The sequence below is a fragment of the Pogoniulus pusillus genome, chromosome 26 (genome assembly GCF_015220805.1).
Source record: "Pogoniulus pusillus isolate bPogPus1 chromosome 26, bPogPus1.pri, whole genome shotgun sequence".
Classification (NCBI taxonomy): domain Eukaryota; kingdom Metazoa; phylum Chordata; class Aves; order Piciformes; family Lybiidae; genus Pogoniulus; species Pogoniulus pusillus.
In genome coordinates, this window is record NC_087289.1 from 4206275 (window position 1) to 4226115 (window position 19841).

At 44.9% G+C, this 19841-nt stretch overlaps 1 protein-coding gene across 15 annotated transcripts in view; it reads right to left on the bottom strand.

The window, feature by feature from the left end:
• The window catches only part of LPP (LIM domain containing preferred translocation partner in lipoma), a 371586-nt gene that overhangs the window by 77431 nt on the left and 274314 nt on the right, over nt 1–19841 (bottom strand). For all 15 annotated transcript variants that reach the window (XR_010307209.1, XR_010307210.1, XR_010307211.1 and 12 more), the window contains one exon: nt 2526–2649. Coding sequence is in view for 12 of the 15 variants with exons in the window: in XM_064165587.1 (XP_064021657.1) it covers nt 2526–2649 (124 nt within the window). In the remaining 3 variants the exon portion in view is untranslated. The remainder of the gene's footprint in view (nt 1–2525; nt 2650–19841) is intronic.

Consider the following 19841-nt stretch of genomic DNA (forward strand, 5'->3'; position numbering starts at 1 on the left):
CAGAATTAGTACAAACTCCCAGCCTGAGCTGCCATATCAAACAGCTTCATCCCCTGTGACTCAGGAGACCACCTTCTCCTAGGAGTAGCTCAGGCTGGAACAAAGCTAGGAGGATGAGGGCAGCTCACTGTTTTTATTTCATCCAGCCACATAAAGCAGTTGTGCTGCAGAACTGCTGGTTTTGTTTCTCTTGGAAGATACACAATTAGTTGTGGCCATGTCTCCCAATGGTTGCATGAGGCACAGCATGCTTAGAGAACTGCAGAGTTCAGCCCAATGCATGGTTCTTCTGCACATCAGGACTGCCAAGACTGGACATTGCTTCAGAGGTGACCTTCAGTGGCACAGACTCACCTCAATTAGAAGATCAGTCAGGTGCAGCTTGTAATTAAATGTTGTCTGCCTGAGGTTTGGTTTGGTTTTCATCTTTCACTTTGCATCATGCATGCTCATTCCATTTTCATCATGCTACTGCTTATGTAAACATTGGCAAAATTTCTCAGTGTTCTGAACCCTCCTTTCCCTTTTCTTGTCTCCTGAGAAATTAAAAGCTACTGTGATGGCACTGATCTGCCCTCCTATCTGATAGCCAAACAGATGATTTAATAAAAGGCATTATGTTCCAACTCTTTGAGCTATGCATCTCTTTTGGATAGAAAGAACTTTCATGTACCACACTCTCAAACAGAGCAGATCCATCTCAGTGATACTGCATTAGCCTGTAAAACCTGAGCACTTCAGCTTCATAAATACAAGTGTTAAACAAAACTAAAGCTGCACTTCAAGAAGCAATTTCTGAGCTGTGAGGAAAATTAATCACTAGAACAGCTTATCAGGGTAGGTGGTTGACTCACCATTGCTTGAAGTCTTTAAGATAAGATTAGATTTATAAAAAAAAAAAGTTATGATTCAATTATGATTCTGGGAGAAAACAAGAGTAGGACACTAGGCAGGATAACAACAAGGTCCTTTCTGACCTTGGATCCTGTGAATCTCCAACTTCTTTGTTCACCTGGCTACCTTCTTGGGCTATAAGGAGAATGGGGTGGGCCCATCAACCAGCTCCTGTCACAGCTCAGCATTAAGAAAATGACTGTAATCAAATCTCATGCTTCAGGGCTTCAGCCATTTGCCTGAAGGGAGTGGAAAAAAGGTTTCTCCCTCTTGCCTGCCCACGCTAATGGCTAAATGAAAGTTATGCTTGTTTGGTTGCTGCTTCGCTTTTAAAACATCGGCGAGAGAACACAAGTGGATATGGGCAGAGATGAAATCAAATGCAGCAGCACAGAAAATGCTCTCTGGTTATCCTCTCTTCAGTTAGTCATCCTTGTTTACACCTCACATCTGTCCTAGTCATCAATTCTGATGACTATCAATGCTTACAGACAGAGCATTTTGGCTGTGAGGGTGGAGACCATAGATGGTAGAAGGCACGGATGGAGAATGGGGATTGATATCAACCCCATCTACAACAGCAGTGTCTGTTTATGAGAACATCCTGACCTTCTTCTGTAATTAGATCCTTGTCATTGCAAGATCCTTGTTTATTACTGAAACCTTGATCCCACCTACTTTTCAATTAAACCCAAATACAAAAGTTTCTTTAAGCACAATATCTTTTGGTCCAACTGAAATCTACAGCAAACAGACCTAGAGAGCAAACTAAATAAAGTTTTAAAGATATTATGGCATAAAGGAAGAGAAAGAACACAAAATGAATGGCCTGTCCAAGTCTTTAACTGCACAAACTGCAGTGGTTTGCTTTCTAATAATGCTGTCATCCAAGCCTCCAAGAAACTAAGCATCCAGACAAGATTCATCAAATGTGCCCAAGGCTCTTGACTTCACTGCAGAGTTCAGAGGATATAACACCTGTGATTTATACAAAGGCAAGAGATATATTTTACACCTGTAGATGCCTGAGATAATTCCATCCTATATCACTTAAAAATGAAAACAGCTGCTTCTTTTCTTCTAGGGCAGGGGAGATGACATGGTTATGAGCCAAATGGTTCAGATTTGTCTTCCTGTTCTGAGCTAACAAGTCCCCATGTAAAATCAACTGGAATCACTCAAAACTAATTTCCTTTTAATCTATGCCAGCATACAGAAGATGAAAATCCATGCCTTGGGAGCAAAAACACATTTACACTGCCAGTTTTTTTGCAGTTGGAAGGTGAAGGGGGATGGGGCAGGTGGGAAAGACAGTGTACCACACTTGAATTCAGCCTTGTTAACCTATTAGCCAAGGACATGAGGTGTGCAAAAGAACGAGGCTCTGAAAAATTCAACTTTATAATCAGAAAGACTGTAAACATGCAGCATGTGACCATGAGATTTATGCTGAAATTACAGAGGAATTCCTGTGGATGACTGCACATCCAGCCCAAGCATGGAAAGCAAATCCACCAGTACTAATGTCACTACATTAACAGCACAGCTGTCAGGTCTCCCTGTTCCTGAACCTGGTAAAGACAGAAAGGGGCTAAAGACAGACTGATTCAATGTGATGTGGCACTGCTCACCAAAGTAGTCATCAGAAGGAGGATTCTCCATGTCATACAGCATTTTCTTGGTCAGATGTTCCAATTCATCCTCAGGCCTGAAGGCAGGAGTGCTTGATGCAGGTCCAGCACCAGGATACCCACTCTTTAAAATACAAAACAACAAAACAAATGGTCTGTGATGTGGCAGAAAAGTATTCACCCACACCAAGAGGGTCTATTGGCTGTTCAGTGTTGAACTTCATTCTTTGTCTTATTTCTGCTGGTTTTAAACCCTAAGGGATTCACAGAAGCAAACTTCTCATTTAATGTAATGAAATTGGAGTACCTGAAGTGAAGCACTATATATATCCTTCTAGAATGAGAAGTGTTCTCTGCCTCATAATTAGGTGTCTACTGGGTAGCACATAATAATGAATAAAGGAGAAAATCATTCCAAGGATAACCTGATACAAACATTTTCCAACACTGACAAAGGCTTTGGAAGCATTTCAGTGTGTATTTGGTGAAAGCTTCCATCACTCAACAACACAATACTAAAGATGCTAGAAAAATCATTCCTACATGAGAGAGGATATAGACAAAGACAGACAATCCCAAGTTCCCAGCCAGACAGATTCTCTACTTCTCTGTTCTGACACAAATTCTGCTCTTAATATTAGAGAGAGCAGAAGCTGATCCATAGATTTTTAGTACTAGGGATACAGAGGTTTCAATATGTGCTTAGAAACTGAGACCTCTTGGCCTCCATACACTAACAGCTGGCATACAGTATTTGCAGTCTGCCTCAGTGAGTCTTCTCCCTGGAAAACAGCAGAAGTACAGGCACATTTTGAGAAGCACAAAAATAGTCTCATGCCTAGAAGTTTGTTAGAAGAAGCTAAGTTTGGTGTCCACAACGAGAAACTCGGTCATTTCAAGACAAAAAGATGCTGACTCCAGCTCTCCTTGTGTGCACTGCTTTCTGGAAAGACTTGCATGCACAAACTAACTTATTTATGAAGTGCAGCATTGCAGTAAAGCAGGAGATTCCATTGATTAACTGCTGCCTTCAGCAAGGGCCAGACCTTACATATGAAACTTGTGAGGCTTGTTAGACAAGAAAGCTTTTTTCCATGTTCCATACCTACTTAAACAGGAAGCCAAAGCAAAATCACTGGACAAACAATACACTGGCCACCTTTATCTGGCTACCAGACATACATCTGACACAATGACTCTTTATTGAGCCAGTGCTATTCAACACAGAACAGCAGATTTAAAGCACTGCAAGAGAATTAAGTAAATGCTTTCACACTTTATTCTTTCAGGCAAGGAGGAGATTTCAAATGAGAAATATATCAGTGTAGAGATGGTCTCAGAACAGTGCTTAGCAATAATACTTCAATCATCCACCCCCAGAAACCAAGCACTTGCATGTTCCTGACCTTATCATATTTGTTTTCCCAGGGCCTCCCATCACCTCTCTCACTTGTTGACCTGATCCACCTCTCAGGCATTGCACTGATAAGCAAGGCAGCATGGCTGTCTGACCTGGAAGTGCTGAAGTTGTCATGCAGGTACGATATGCCAACTGCACCTGCAGTCTGCCCACCAGTTGCTAACAGAGTAGTAGCAAGGGCACAAGAGGGATGGATGGCATGGCTCCCTGGAAGAAAGGGCATCTGGAGTAAGCCCTAGGGTAGATGACTTTGCCTTGAGGGCTATTTACCATCTGCTCAGCTCCTCTGACTGCAGATATAGATTGGACCTATCATACACTCAGGTTCTGCCAGAAATGTTCTTTTTCTGCTCTGATTTTTTTTTTTCTCAGCAACATTGGAAGACTGTGCATTCATCCAGGGTTTTTAGATGCTAGCAGTTGTTCTGAAGAACCTGTTGAACATCTAGAAATACCAAATGTCCACACACAACTCAGTAAACTCTACTGCAACCATGTTAATGTGTTTGGCTTACCACAACTTATTATTTTCATACAGGCAAACAGGCCTGTGTGCTGTACACAACTTGCACTTGCTTCCCAAGTCATCTAAGTGCAATCGTTGTGGGATATACAGTTTTGGTGGGTATAAGGCCACCCAGGACATGAGGAGCTTTGGAAGCAGACTCCCTTGGCCAGTGATTTGTGGCTGTTTTAAGAAGATTCGTCCACAACTCTTTCATTAGAAATAACAAATAGCCTAACCTGAAAAAAACCCACCCTTTTATTCATAAACCAATTAAAGGTGCCAAATGTACAGCATTTAATCTTGGAACAAACTAATTTTTTCCCCTGTGCTCTCTTGTTCCCAAGAGCTGATCATGAATCTCGCCTGAATATATGTTTTAATACAGCAAATGCAGCCAAGGATTTATTTGCCTGAGAAATCAATCTGGCAACTGAGCCTCAAAATATTCCATTTATTGTACTCTTTTCAGTTTCCATACAGAAAGGAATAACCATTGCCACTCTGTTGTCTGAGACTCCTTCCCTAGATTTTGCACAGAGAAGACAGTGTGGGTCAAAGCTGATGATGGATCCCTTCCCTATAGTTTCCCTATTAGCCATCAGCAGTGCAGCATGAATTCATGGAAGTGCCATGCTTCAGAGTCTTCTGCTGAGCTCTGCCCACTCACAGTCTGAAACACCACTTTCACTCTTAGACTTTATAGTATAGATGGACCAAACCAGAAGGCATGAGCTGATGTCTGTTCAGAGAAAAGGGAAACGAGGTACAAGGAGCTGAAGTGATTTCCCTGTAATCACCATGGGCTTTAAGGCAAAGATAAAACCTACCATGAGTGCTGTGTCCAGTTCTGGACTCAATTCAAGAGAGATGTTGAGGTGCTGGAACGTGTCCAGAGAAGGGCAACAAGGTTGGTGAAAAGCCTGGAACACAAACCCTATGAGGAGAGGCTGAGGGAGCTGGGGGTGTTTAACATGCAGAAGAGGAAGCTCAGGGCTGACCTCACTGCTGTCTACAGCTACCTGTGAAGGGAGGCTGTAGCCAGGTGGGGTTGGTCTCTTCTCCCAGGCAAGCAGTAACAGAACAAGGGGACACAGTCTCAAGTTGTACCGGGGGAAAGTCTAGGCTGGACGTTAGGAGGAAGTTGTTGTCAGAGAGAGTGATTGGCATTGGAATGGGCTGCCCAGGGAGGTGGTGGAGGCACTGTCCTTGGAGGTGTTCAAGCAAAGCCTGGATAAGGCACTTGGTACCATGGTCTAGTTGACTGGCTAGGGCTGGGTGCTAGGTTGGACTGGATGATCTTGGATGCCTCTTCCAACCTGGTTGATTCTATGATTCTACATCCAAGTGGCTGCAAGCCCCATGTCTTCAGCTTTGAACACAGCCAACCAGGGCTGAGCTCAATGTTACAGGGCTACATTGGTCATTCTTTGACCCAAAGCCACCCCATCTGCAGGCCACCACCAGGCAGGCTTTGGCAGGACACCCTGAACAAGCAGTATGTGAAGTCTCTCTATCTCTTCCATGCTGGCTTCCCACACTGCCTGATCAGGGGAAACACTCCTGCCCACTTCAGTGAAAGGGTGTGGGCTGTGCCATTTAAAATGAAAGACCAAAATCTGCAGACACTCAGTTCTGACTTTATCTGGTTTTGGAGGCCACATTGCCTCATACACACAATAAATAGGCTCCTCTCGTATTTTATCTACATTGCACTTTTCCAAACCAGGCAGACTTCTTATCCAGTGCCCCATCTCAGCAAGAATAACAAATACCAACCACAATGTTATGAGATGCTTTAACTTATTTCCACTAAAATGTCTTTTTGGACCAACATTTAAGCAGTGCTAGGCACATCTCCTTCCTGCTCATATGGCACATGCTGACTATGTGCCTGAAGGAAAATGCATTTCATGCATATGACCATGCTGTTGAGTTTGCTGGGGCATGCACACAAACATAGAGAGAAAAGTGTTTCCTTATTCCAGCCTAAAATGCTTGTTTCAGCAAAACAGTTTCCTTCCTCCTTCTTTGTTAGGTCAGGGTTGAAAATATAACTGTGGCTTTCCTGACAAAACAGAGTTGTGTTGATGTTGTTTATTAAACTTCCTCTATTTACTCCTGATCTGTACAATGATCAAGGCTGTCTAGAAAACCAATTTGCTGTCTAATCTGAGGCAATTATCTCCCTGCATTCTCTTTTCTCCATGATGCCTGAAAGCACACAAATATCTACTTCCTTAGCTAGATGCTGCCTAAGGTTGAGTTCTGAGCCAAATTCTGGCCTTCCAAATTCTCTGAGCATCACTCTGTCTTACTAACCACAGCTACATCAGGGATGATTAAACTGACCCATGAAAACTGAAAAGAGCTTTGGGCAGCAAAAAGTCAGCAGGTGGGACTATGCTTTGAGAGCATGAGTGCCTGAGTCCAACCCACAGCCATCAAATAGAGAATCATAGAATCAACCAGGTTGAAAGAGGCATCCAAGATCATCCAGGCCAACCTAGCACTCAGCCCTAGCCAGTCAACCAGACCATGGCACCAAGTGCCTCATCCAGGCTTTGCTTCAACACCTCCAGGGATGGTGACTCCACCACCTCCCTGAGCAGCCCATTCCAATGCCAATCACTCTCTCTGCCAACAACTTCCTCCTAACATCCAGCCTAGACCTCCTCTGGCACAACTTGAGACTGTGTCCTCTTCTTCTGTTGCTGGTTTTCTGGGAGAAGAGACCAACCCCACCTGGCTACAGCCTCCCTTCAGGTAGTTGTAGACAGCAATGAGGTCTGCCCCTGAGCCTCCTCTTCTCCAGGCTATAGAACCCCAGCTCCCTCAGCCTCTCCTCAGAGGGTTTGTGCTCCAGGCCCCTCACCAGCTTCGTTGCCCTTCTCTGGACACCTTCCAGCACCTCAACATCTCTCTTGAATTGAGGGGCTCAGAACTGGACACAGTACTCAAGGTGTGGCCTGACCAGTGCTGAGTCCAGGGGCAGAATAACCTCCCTTGTCCTGCTGGCCACACTGTTCCTGATGCAGGCCAGGATGCCATTGGCTCTCTTGGCCACCTGGGCACACTGCTGGCTCATGTTCAGCTACTATCTACCAGTACCCCCAGGTTCCTTTCTTCCAGGCTGCTCTCCAGCCACTCTCTCCCCAGCCTGTAGCGCAGCTTGGGGTTGTTGTGGCCAAAGGACCAGTGAAAGGTAAGCCAACGTGTTCAGATGCAAATTCCTTCACAGACAAGCACTGTCCCACATGCTTCATTCATGTTTGGGAAAGAAGGCTTAAGTGTTTAGGAAAACACCAGCATTCCCAGGGTTAAACGCTCTGGCAGAAAATATCTTCGTGCCACAAGCAAAAGGAAGTGAGTAAATCGCTTGGGCCACTCTCAAAGCACTGCAACAACATCTGGCTCATCTTCCTCGTTGAAGTTCAGTTCCTAAAAAGTCAGGTCAAAAGAGGCAGTGGTGTGGAATCTCATGGCGTAATTAGTTTGGTACATGAAGCTGACACTCGCTTCAGTGGCTCTCTGCTGTGTCTTTTCTACTCCAGACCTCACTGGGAGTTTGCTTTTCCTTATGGAATGGCTGCCCAGAAAAGGCAGATCTGTAGCTGGTGTGGGACATTCACCAACACACATTCCCCATCTAGATGTAGGTTTGACCCAAGTAGGTAAAAGCCACTGCACAGAAGCTGCAGAGATGCCTGAGGAGTGCACCCTCCTTCAGAGCATGCCCTCTGTGGTCATTTTTCTTGTCTGCTTGCAAATGTTGCAGAAGCAGCTTCTTCTCTCTGAGAGAAAATAACTTCAATTATGTGTTCCCAATTACAAAAATGTAGAAATTATCTTCTTTTCAGAAGGCAGAATTAGCCCAATTTGAAATTGAAAAGCAGCCAACGGCATCCTGGCCTGCATCAGGAACAGTGTGGCCAGCAGGACAAGGGAGGTTATTCTGCCCCTGGACTCAGCACTGGTCAGGCCACATCTTGAGTGCTGTGTCCAGTTCTGGGCTCCTCAATTCAAGAGAGATGTTGAGGTGCTGGAATGTGTCCAGAGAAGAGCAACAAGGTTGATGAAAGGCCTGGAACACAAACCCTATGAGGAGAGACTGAGGGAGCTGGGGGTGTTTAGCCTGCAGAAGAGGAGGATCAGGGCTGACCTCATTGCTAGCTACAGCTCCCTGAAGCCCGGTGGGGTTGGTCTCTTCTCCCAGAAAACCAGCAACAGAACAAGGGGACACAGTCTCAAGTTGTGCCAGGGGAGGTCTAGGCTGGATGTTAGAAGGAAGTTGTTGGCAGAGAGAGTGACTGGCATTGGAATGGGCTGCCCAGGGAGGTGGTGGAGTCACCATCCCTGGAGGTGTTGAAGCAAAGCCTGGATGAGGCACTTGCTGCCATGGTCTGGTTGACTGGATGGGGCTGGGTACTAGGTTGGACTGGATGATCTTGGAGGTCTCTTCCAACCTGGTTGATTCTATGATTCTATTTTTCACTGATACTTACTTCCCCTTTCATTTTTCCCTCTTGTTCATCTGCATAAGGTTAGCATTTTCCTTTCACTTCGTTCATCAACTCTGATCATCAGTTAAACAAACAGCTACATAGCACTGCAGCACATTCTTTATTCAATGGCCTGACAAAGAGCATCGTTTTTCACTGAAGTTACTGACTGTCCAAAACAATCCTGAACTTTCAGACCAAAAAATCCAGCACGGTGCCACATGTCTCATGAGTTGTGCTCCCAAAGAAACATCAAGATTGCCTGCAGCTGTAATTCAATTTATAATTAAGGTCAACTGATCTCTCTAACAGAGGAGATGTACTGGGAAAAAAAAAAACCCAAATGTACAAAATCACCAAACAACAAAGCAAAAACAAATCCTGATTTATTTTCCCACTGAAAAGTAGCAGCTGCCAAAGTACATAACAGATTCCTGAAAAGACAACCCTGCCTGCATTCCCTATGACACATGTAGAATCATAGACTCAACCAGGTTGGAAGAGACCTCCAAGCTCATCCAGTCCAACCTAGCATCCAGCCCTATCCAGTCAACTAGACCATGGCACTAAGTGCCTCAACACCTCCAGGGATGGTGACTCCACCACCTCTCTGCTGCCACCCACACCAGTAACCTGAAATCACAAGTCTTTAGGGACTTAGGACCGAGCTCTTCTCTAGGGCATGCTGGAGTGGGACAAGCCATAGGTTCATAGAGTCACAGAATGCTATGGATTGGAGGGGACCTCCAGAGATCATTGAGTCCAACACCCCTGTAAAGCAGGACCTACAGGAACATGTGCAGGCGAGTTGTGAAGATGTGTAGAGGAGGAGACTCCACAACCTCTCTGCGCAGCCTTCTCCAGTGCTCCATCAATCTTACAGCAAAAAAAGATTTTTTCTCATGTTGGGGTTCCCTCACTGCCTCCCACAGCAATCCAGCACAGGCAGTTCTGGCAGCAGAGAGCTCCTTTGTCAAACACTTGCTTTGAAATAGGACAGTTTTGTAACTGCTTCAAAGCTCTAGAGGATATTTTGCTTTAAACTTCTTTGTTGTAACTGTATCCTCCCTTAGCCATCCATCCATGCACGCTCTTGGTCAGCCCTATTCTAATCCTGCTAAGGTCTTCCCTTTCAGTGATCTCTTGTGACAGTAAGCTGCACAGAATTTAAGCAATAATAATTGGGGGGAAAAAAGTTGTGGGTTTTTTTTTCTCCTGTTTTAACTTCCTAGCCTGCAATTTTGCCCAGGTCTTTCTTTTCCTTACACTGTGAAAGTAGGATGCAAACAGGTGGAAGAGAAGGCATCTTGTCTGATAGTCTTAAAAGAAAGATAATAGAGCTAGAATGCAAAATCATTAAATAGCTGAGAAGTTCCCAGGACTTCTGAAAATCAGGCTGCTCATACAGATGCCTGTTTTGACCCTCCCAAGCCCAGCTCTTAGCTTATAGCCACGAAAACAAAACTCTGGTCTCTGTGCATTGACACTGAATTCAATAGGATCACCATACATGCACCCTAATTACTCTGTAAAATGGGTTTAACAATATTTCTCTCTTAATTAATCAGTGCCTGAAAAGCTTTCCAAGCTTCTGTCATGTAAGTGACTACACAGTGACAGTGTTTTATTAATCACCAAGCAGGGTAATAAATGAGCATGACTGTTTTGTCCTTGGACTGTTTGTCTTCTATTATATGCAAACAAACTAAGTAGCTTTTCTTGCTGTTCTTCACATTCTCAACAGTGTTTTGACTCTGGAAAAGCTGGTTAGTTTTTGCTAGGTGTTGTAAAAGTTGGATAATCTGCAAACACTGCTTCCTGCTGCTTGCCTCTGCACTGAGCACAACTGAGTTAAGTGGTAGCTTCCACTTCTATCACACAGAGTCCTCGTTTCTGCTAGGCACTGTGGCTTGTTTATAAATCTGAGGTTAGGAAGAGATAAGCTAGACTTTTATGAAGCAACACTGGCCATTGCTCATTACAAAAAGCAACCCCAAATGTCCCCAAGTAATAAATATTTTACAGGTTATCTCAGGAAATAATAGATTTAAACTGTATTTCAAATGAGAACACCTATAAAATACATTTTAATGTCCCACTGCTGCTTAAATGTATACACAGAAATAATTGCAGCAGTGTCTGATCTTGCCTGGGGCTTCTTTGCCCTATCATTACAAAAATACACTTTACTTGTCAAGGCTTATCTCATATGGAAAGGGGAGCTGGCTGTTTTGGTTTGTGCTCCCCTATTAATCCCACTCACTCTGCTAAAAACATTTTAGGCACTTCTTCAAAAGCCAGGAACTCAAGGCACAAGCTGTATGGTTCTGTTGTGAGGGAGGATGAACCTCACCATGATACCAGCACATGGATAAGGAGACTGCATCATTTTAGCCCTAACTTTTTGGCTGCAAGAGCTTGGTTTGCTTCACAAAATTACATCAAGAGGTCATACACTTACTTGTCTAATTGTTTCAAGATTGAAGGCTTTATTCTACTCTAAGATGCTTTCCTTTACGCATCTCTCTGGGCTCAGAGTCAAGTGCTCTCTTACTTCCATGCATCACCACTAGATCCTATAGGCTTCTTATCAACTCCTCTCCTCTTTATATCAGCATACTGTAGGCTTACAGGGCTGCCTTGAAAGCATTAACTAATTAACCATTATATTTTCTGCTATAAGCAGGTCAAAATTTACATTTCAGAGTAGGGTCCATAACCTTCCATAAAAGATGACAGTCTTAAAATCTTATTCTCAATATAAATCCCAAACTGTGTATAGAAGTGTCATAGATGGTTTGAATTTACTTTTTGGCACCCTGGCTATATATCTCAAGGTACATAGTGCCACCTAGGGCTTCTTACTTGGGGAGATGATGAGCCTCAAACCTATAGAGTTTCCTTGTGTAAATGCAAGGTAGCACATCTGAAAGACACAGAACTATGGGAGACTCTGGTCAGAACACACAGCACTCCAAAGCTGTCTCTCCACTAATCAAGCTGTCTACTCACAGGACAGTCACAGGGGCACATCCAGTGAAAATGCTCCAAAATTCATGCTGATGAAACAAAGATGCATTTGCTCACACAGTACACAACTACCCACCATAAAACCACTGGGAGAAAACAAAACATACTGTCCTAAAACCTACCTTTCCAGAAGCAGCCCTAAAGCCAAAGAAATAACTCAGCTCTGTTCTTTTTGAAGTTCATTGTTTTTCAAAACACTTGACAAAGGCAGAGACCAACTCTTTTCACAGACAATGGAAAAGGACACCTGGAACACAAACCCTATGAGGAGAGGCTGAGGGAGCTGGGGTTGTTTAGCCTGCAGAAGAGGACGCTCAGGGGTGAACTCATTGCTGGCTACAACTACCTGAAGGGAGGCTGTAGCCAGGTGGGGTTGGTCTCTTCTCCTAGACAACCAGCAACAGAAGAGGACACAGCCTCAAGTTGTGCCAGAGCAGGTCTAGGCTGGATGTTAGGAGGAAGTTTTTGGCAGAGTGATTGGCATTGGAATGGGCTGCCCAGGGAGGTGGTGGAGTCACCATCCCTGGAGGTGTTGAAGCAAAGCCTGGATGAGGCACTTAGTGCCATGGTCTGGTTGACTGGCTAGGGCTGGGGGATAGGTTGGACTGGATGAGCTTGGAAGTCTCTTCCAAACTGGTTGGTTGATTCTATGATTCTATGACATTGCATCATGGGCTTACAAACAGCCCTGATGCAGTGCCTTCTCTGCTGGCCCACAGCAATGAGGGAGCTCCCCACCATTCACCATGTGGTGCTAGGGTGGGGGGATGTTGTGTTTGTGCAGTGAGCACCACCTGCCTTGTGGTTCAGGTTCGTAGCCTGCTGAAAATATTTGCTGTCCCAGCTGCAAGGCCTGATCAGGCAACAGAAACAGAAGTGCTGGGGCAACACTTGTTTCTAAAGAAAAATAAATCTCACCATTCTAATGGTACTAATTTTGCATATGAAACTTGCATTCATACTGTATTAACAGTTTAAATATAGCTTTCTTGCCAGATGCCTGAATATGCTAGAAAAGATACTTAAAATATGCAAACTGGGTTTCTGTTTTAATATACAAAGAAACTTCAAATCACATCACTTTCCATCACCAACACAGGTTTCAATCTAAGCTTTTCTTTTTTTCTTCATGTGAAAACTAAAACAGCAAACAAATGGTTAACCAAATGTGTTTAACACACTCTCTGCAGTCTCACTTTTAGTCAGTTGTGACATGGACCATTACACTTCCCAGGACACCAATGACTTAAATGAAGACTACATATTTTGCTTAACATGAAAGGATTATATATATACAAATTACAGTTTAAAAAACCTCTTAAAAATCTTGTCAGACCTGAGCAAGTATTTGGTTCAGCATCCACAGGACTGGAGGGTAAGATTCCTGAGTTTTAGCCTCAGCAGTATTCTTAACCAGTCTGATCCTGCACCCTGCTGTTATAAATGGTGTTCATAAAGCTTGGCTGTCTCAAGAGAGTTTGAGAGTCTCAATGAACTCTTGATTACAAAATGCTTTGAGATCCTTGAATGAAAGATGCTGAATGAGTACAAATTGCAACTATTATTAATTATCTATAGTAGCCAAAACCATGCCTACATCTGCTCTTTTAAGACTATAACATCTTCAAAACAAACACTGGTCTCCCAAGCCTTGTTGTACAAATACAAGCAATAAGAATAATACCAAACCCAATACATAGTGTGCCAAAAGCAAATTACATTCTTGTGGGACTCAGAAAGCTCTTTCTTATCTCAGGACTGGAGGGTTTTGCCATTTCACTCCTGTTCTGACCCCAGAATCACCTGTTCTCTTTTCCTCACGTGTAGCTGCTTTTGCGCTAAGAGCTCTGCTGGTTTAGCTCGGTACAGATCTTGTTTCTTGAAATGGTTAGAGAAGAATCCCAACCCCCTTTAAAAAAAGTCACAAGTTCCTTTGGAAAGCATATGGGGAGCCCCAAACACGTCAGAGAGTTTAAGTGCTGAGTACAATCCTTCATTTGATTTTCAGTCTTTCAGGTGACTGAGTGAGAGGAAAGGAAGCAGAAACTCAACAGACAGTCCAGACATCCGCGTTCTGCCCAGGCCATCCACTGTGCTCACCTCTCAGCCAAGGTGTGCTTTGATGTATACAAAATGACACCTTTCCTGGTGATGCAAGAGAAAAGAGGAATTGCAAATAAGAAGAAGATTGATGCTCTTCAAAGCACTCATTTGCTTCAACCTCATGGACTTGTGGTGAAAGATTGTAGAAAAGAGTACTAAAAGAGTACTGGCACAGCTCAAGACAACACACAAGCAATAAAGACCAAAGTTCATGCTCTAATTTCTGCATCACTTAGAGCATCTCTATTTTTATACATATATCTAGGTGGACAGTTTTTTTGTTGAAATGCTTTATACACCTTTAAGTGACTGTTTACTGCATTTAAAACAATTAATTCTCTGCATGAGGAGCCCTTTACAGGTATCTCCAAGTCACCTAAATCTCAGCTTGACCATCTAACATCATGTCAAGTAGCATTTTGCAAAGATGAGTTATTTAATTCATAAGAAGCAATCATCCAGGTCGTTGGTGTTGAGGCACAGAGGAGCTCACACACACCACTTCTACTAGCAAGCCCTGGCCTCTCAGTTATCTCCAGCCCAAGATAGGACAATGGCCTCTTCTCAACATCACCTGGAGGTGATAAACTCAAGATCCCTCTTGATGTTTTGTGGAATGGAAATGCCCACCAAAGTAGTCAGTTTACTTCTATATCTAGGACTATTTGCCCACACTAGTCTGGGAAAGTGGCAGCTCACAGTGCAGTCTGCATCTACAAGGCATTAGCTATACTTGCAGGGGTTACTGGGATGTTGAGCTTTGCAAACAGAATATACAATGCACTGGCACTACAGAAAAAGGTGGAGAAATTACAGTTCCATAGGGAGCAGAGGGAATAATACACAAGAAAAGAAGGAGAGTGAAGAGCTGCAGATCCCAGTGAATGTCATCTTGATAGTCTAAGCACTGCTGCTTTAGAAGAGACTTGCATGTTTCACTATCAATTACCTCACAATAATCAGAAAGGATATTTGCAGAACAAAGCAGTGCCAAATTCCATACTTCACTTGGGGGGAAAAGGGCCAGGGTAAATGCTCATCATCTACATTATCATTTATTTCACCTAATGTACTTATGAAAATGATCCCCCATTTGGCTCAGAGCAGTAAGAATTTCTCAACAAAGTCATAATTCTCCTGTAATACAGTCCAGGGTAGTTAAGTATTACCTAGATAAAAGCTCCAAGTCCCTCTTGAAACACTGTCTCTGCTCCAGAATTTCTCACAATCAGAGGCAGATGAGATTGGAGAAAATGGCAAGGGATAAGGAAAGATTTTCCCTGAGGCAACCACAGGGTGAGGACCCAGCATGTCCCACCTGGTGGTCAAATTGTGAGAGGGAGGCAAAGAATCTGGGCTTATGGGCTATTGAAAAATGCTGTGGGTAGTTTCACTGAGGCTATTCAAAGTCTCAACTTTCTTCTTACAACCTCCTGGAAAAGGAGTTAAGATCTAAGTTGGCCATGCTGTTGTGGATGCTACTCATCCTGCTTGCAGACATGGCAGGAGATGACTCTTGCAGAAGTCACACAAGCAGAGAGGTCAAGATCACATCTGGAATGAGGGCAAGGGAAAAGAGCAGAGGAAAGAGCAAATTAGCCTTTTCCAACACAAATGTAACAACTGAGAAGACAGAGTGACAAAGGCAGGAAAGACGTGCTGGCAGGAAGAGGTGAAGAACAGAAGACAGTGTGCAGGTAGGGATTTGAAAGAGAGCCCAGCATCAGAGGAGACAGTGGAATTTGGCAGGGAAGGAGAAGGAAGAAGAAAGTGAAATCTAGCTAGGAGCTTCCAGAGCTGTCAAGAGCCTATAGAGAGAGGATTGTGCACCTACTACATAAAGGAGAGTGGCTCAGGGAAGACTAATGTGCAAAGAAGCTGGATGAAATGGAAGGATGAGCAGCATGCTCAGAGCAGGGCACAAGCAGGAAAACAAGCACAAATGAGAAAAACCAGCATCAGCTGATTTTACTGAAACAGCTGCCTCCTAGAACAGCTATCCAATACCAACCAAACCCCAGCTGTATGAGGCTGTGGGATTGGACAGATGCTTCCAGACACATGTGCATGTGTGTTTCCGCTGGAGCAACAGGGAGGGTTGGCACCCAGAGCAGAGCTCTCCACTTTCGGTTTCACTTGACTCCTACATGGAAGGGTTATGAAGGATTCAAATGTCCCATGCTCCCTGGATCTGCTTCCCCTGTTGCATCTAGTGCAGGTTCCCAAGTCTGTCACAGGCTTCATGGAAAGCTATTTTGTGGTCATGATGCTCCAGATCCAAGTGCATAGATGCCTGGTGCTGTGGGGATTGTACCTATGGTCTCTAAGCCAGGTGAGGTTAGGCATAAAGAGCACAGAGAAGCAACTCCCTGCTGAGCACTAGAACTAAAGGAGATACAGGGGTCCCCAGATTCAGAACCATTCTCCTGCTTTCCTTTGTCCTCTGCTTTGCCATCAGCCTCTTAAAAAGCCCCAAGATCTTGGGAGTCAAACTAGAATGTGCATTAAGGGAGGCAATCTGAATTTCCTCAGCTGCAACCTCTAAGGCTGCTGCCAGCCTGAGGGCATAGCCACTGCACTGGCATACAGACCTAATGATCTGCTCTGTTCAAGGCAGCAAATGCTTGAAGAAACTGGCCCTGCTCAGGAGGCCATGCTTGAGCTACATTTCCGTGCTGTCTTTTGTGTGAGGCTGGGATTGACTTTGAGGAGGTCAGGAAGAGCCTGATGGCTCAATAAATAAGAGATACTTGGGAGAGTTTGCAGAACTGACAGCTCAACAAGATCCATGTTTAGCTGTCAAAACATTCCTCTGTGTACAGAGATGCAGCAAAGAAGACTATCCACATACCTCCTGGGCTAGAGGCAAACTTATCTCACTAATTGGTCAAGCAGTACTTCATGGAGAATGGAGCAAACTGAAAGAGGCACTGGTGTGGGCAATGGCAGCTAAGGAGGCTGAGGACTGTGGCTGCACATAACCTTGTGCCTGGACCACTTTGTGCATTAAAAGGATCACTCTGTCTGTGAAACGTTTTCTTGTCCTATCAACAACAACAGCAGCAGTCCCCTTCTGTTTTTTAATGATTAAGCAGCTCACAGGTTGACTGAGCAAAGGCTGAAGGGGAAAAACAAAGAGATGTATATATAATTCTGCTTGCAGAATTTGCTTGAAAAGGATGGGCTAGACATTCAGATGGTGCAATAAGAGTCACTCCAGGGAACTCGCTGATTTACACAGCAGTGGAGGATCTAGCTCAGCATGCCAAAGTGAGCAATGCACTCAGGTGTACACTGGCTGGTCGGGAGGCATTATTTGAGTCATCGAGGCCGTCCAAGCCCGACCCAGACTAACTGCAGCCCTCCGAGTCCTCAGCTGCAGTTGTCTTTCACAGGAACATATGACACAGGGAGAAAAGTGGCTCCCAGCCTGCTAGAACAAGAGTGAACACTGCAGACAGACACCCCACTCTGTAGGGATAGGCGTGATTGAAACCTGCTTCCTTGCAGGTGATGCTCTATGGCTTAAAGTCCCTGTCCTTAACTATAGAGCCCCTCTCAGTCTGGCACAGGCTCCTTCTACCACCTCTCAGTTCATACTAATCTGTTTTTTAGGGCCTCCTCTCTCCTTGCTCCTTTTGAGGTCCTTTGAACGAGCAAGCCTCCTCCATCTCTCTTCTCACCTACTCTTGTTCCTAAGAGCCAAATTTCAAAAGCCTATCTAGAAAAAAAGTTGTGAATATCAAACAATTTCCAGATCCTTCCGCTTCTTTCCCTCAAAATTGTGTATTCAGCTTTCCATGCTCCCTTTCTGCCTCTCTGCATTACACTATTAAGCAGAGGGCTCGGGCCCCCTCTCTGTGTAGGGGACACACCTGAAAATCACTCACACATTTTAGAGGACTTACAGCATGGAGGAGGAGAAACAGCGAAGCCAGCAAAGTGCTGGAAGAGATTGCTTGTGGAAAGTCTGTGTTTTCCATCACTGAGGCTTTTCAGAGTGGGAACAAACAAATATTTGTGAAGAATGGCTTAGGCAGAGTTGATCCTGTCTCTGAGCAGCAGATAGATCTTCAAGCCTGTTCCAGCCTTATTGTTTATGCTTCTGGGATTGTGATAGCAGTTGTGACATATTCTGAACGGAGTTGAGCAAAGCCACCTGAAGGCCCTATGGATCATCTTCAGGGCTGAAGCTGCTTACAGGAAAGAAAGCTCATGTACAGTATTAAGTTACTTCATGGTTTTGTTCCAGACACTAAATTAAAGATACTTTTTTTTTTCAGAAATGGCATGACAGAGAAGCTGGCTCATGAACAGACACACTGACTGCCCTTCTCTTACCATCTCCAAGATGCTCTATCTCCAGCTTGGACTTCAGGTGCATAAGGCAGCTCACTTTCAGAGCACCCACTGTATGAGCTGGAAACATTTGTGTTACACAGAGAGCGTCTTTTACTTCTAGCCCACAGGAATGTCCATCCAGTAGTCAGTGCTGAATCCCTATTAAAACCTCCCAGAAGCTAGATGAGATGCAGTGAGTGTGGTGAGAAGCAGGGAAACGGCAAGCAAAGAAGCATTCAGAAAATCAGCATAGATGCCCTAGGCAGCAAAGTGCCCCCCGTGCCTGCTGTGCAAAGACCCACGTGTGTCTGCTATGGATGGAAGGCAAGAAATGACTCCAGAAAGATCGACACAAGCCCTCCCTGCACTACCACCTCCTGGGGCAAACAAATGGCAGGAGAGCTATCTAATCTGCCGGCGCAGAGCCTTTAAGCCACAAGACAGTATTTACTAGCTGGTACCAGACAACACTCAAGCAAGAACAGAAAGTCACTTTCCCAGCCCTCCCTGTGAATTGCTCCCATCTGTGCAAGAGAGCAATCCAAAGCCCTTCTGCCCACGCCAGCACTGCAATCACACGCTTGGGTTTCAAACCCAAAATAGCGCTAGGCAGAGCGCGGTGAGGCCAGTCCGTGGCCCGCAGCTGCGCACAGCCAGGAGCATCGCGGGCGGCGCTCCGGGCCGCGGGTTGCTAGGGAACGCCGCGAAGCCGCCACAGATCCCATCGCCACTTGCTGGCTCTTCCTCCTCTTCCCACCTCGCTCGCGTTGTGCCAGCTTCTTTGCCCCAAGAGCGCCGTTCTGCCTGGCTGAAGTGTGCACAAACAAATCTGCCAGCAACAATGGAGCACGACTGCTTGCCATGTGTTCCCAAGGAAAGAAATCTCTCCAGTCTTTGATTTTCAAAGCCAGCCAGCTAACGAGTTGGGGAGGAAGCCACCCTTGCCTTTTTCTCCACAGCTGCGTGTTATTTCATTCAACCTGTGCTACGATAAAGGGTGGGTGGCAAATCCAGGTGGTGCAGCTTTGTGGGAGCCCCACCGGCTTGCAGCCAGCACGACATGATGCCCTGAATGTCACACTGCGCCCTATGGATCCCTCCTCTTGCCCCGAATGTGATGCTCTTTGAAAGGTTGTGGCAGGAGCTAGCACAGCTCTCTGTGATCACGGCTGGGCACCGCACGGTGCTTCCCCACACTGCTCCAGTGGGCAGAGGGCTCAGGAGAAAGGGCACATGACCAAGGACAGGGCTGCTGGAGAAGTGGGAGGGAAGGCAAAGGACACTCCAGCCTTCTCAAGAAAGAGCTGGGGTAAGGAGAGCTCAGAGACCAAGGTGGAAGCACAAGTCTTTCCAGGACTAATCAATCTTTAAATAATTTGATCCAATGATTAGGAAACGCAGAGCTCCCCACTGAG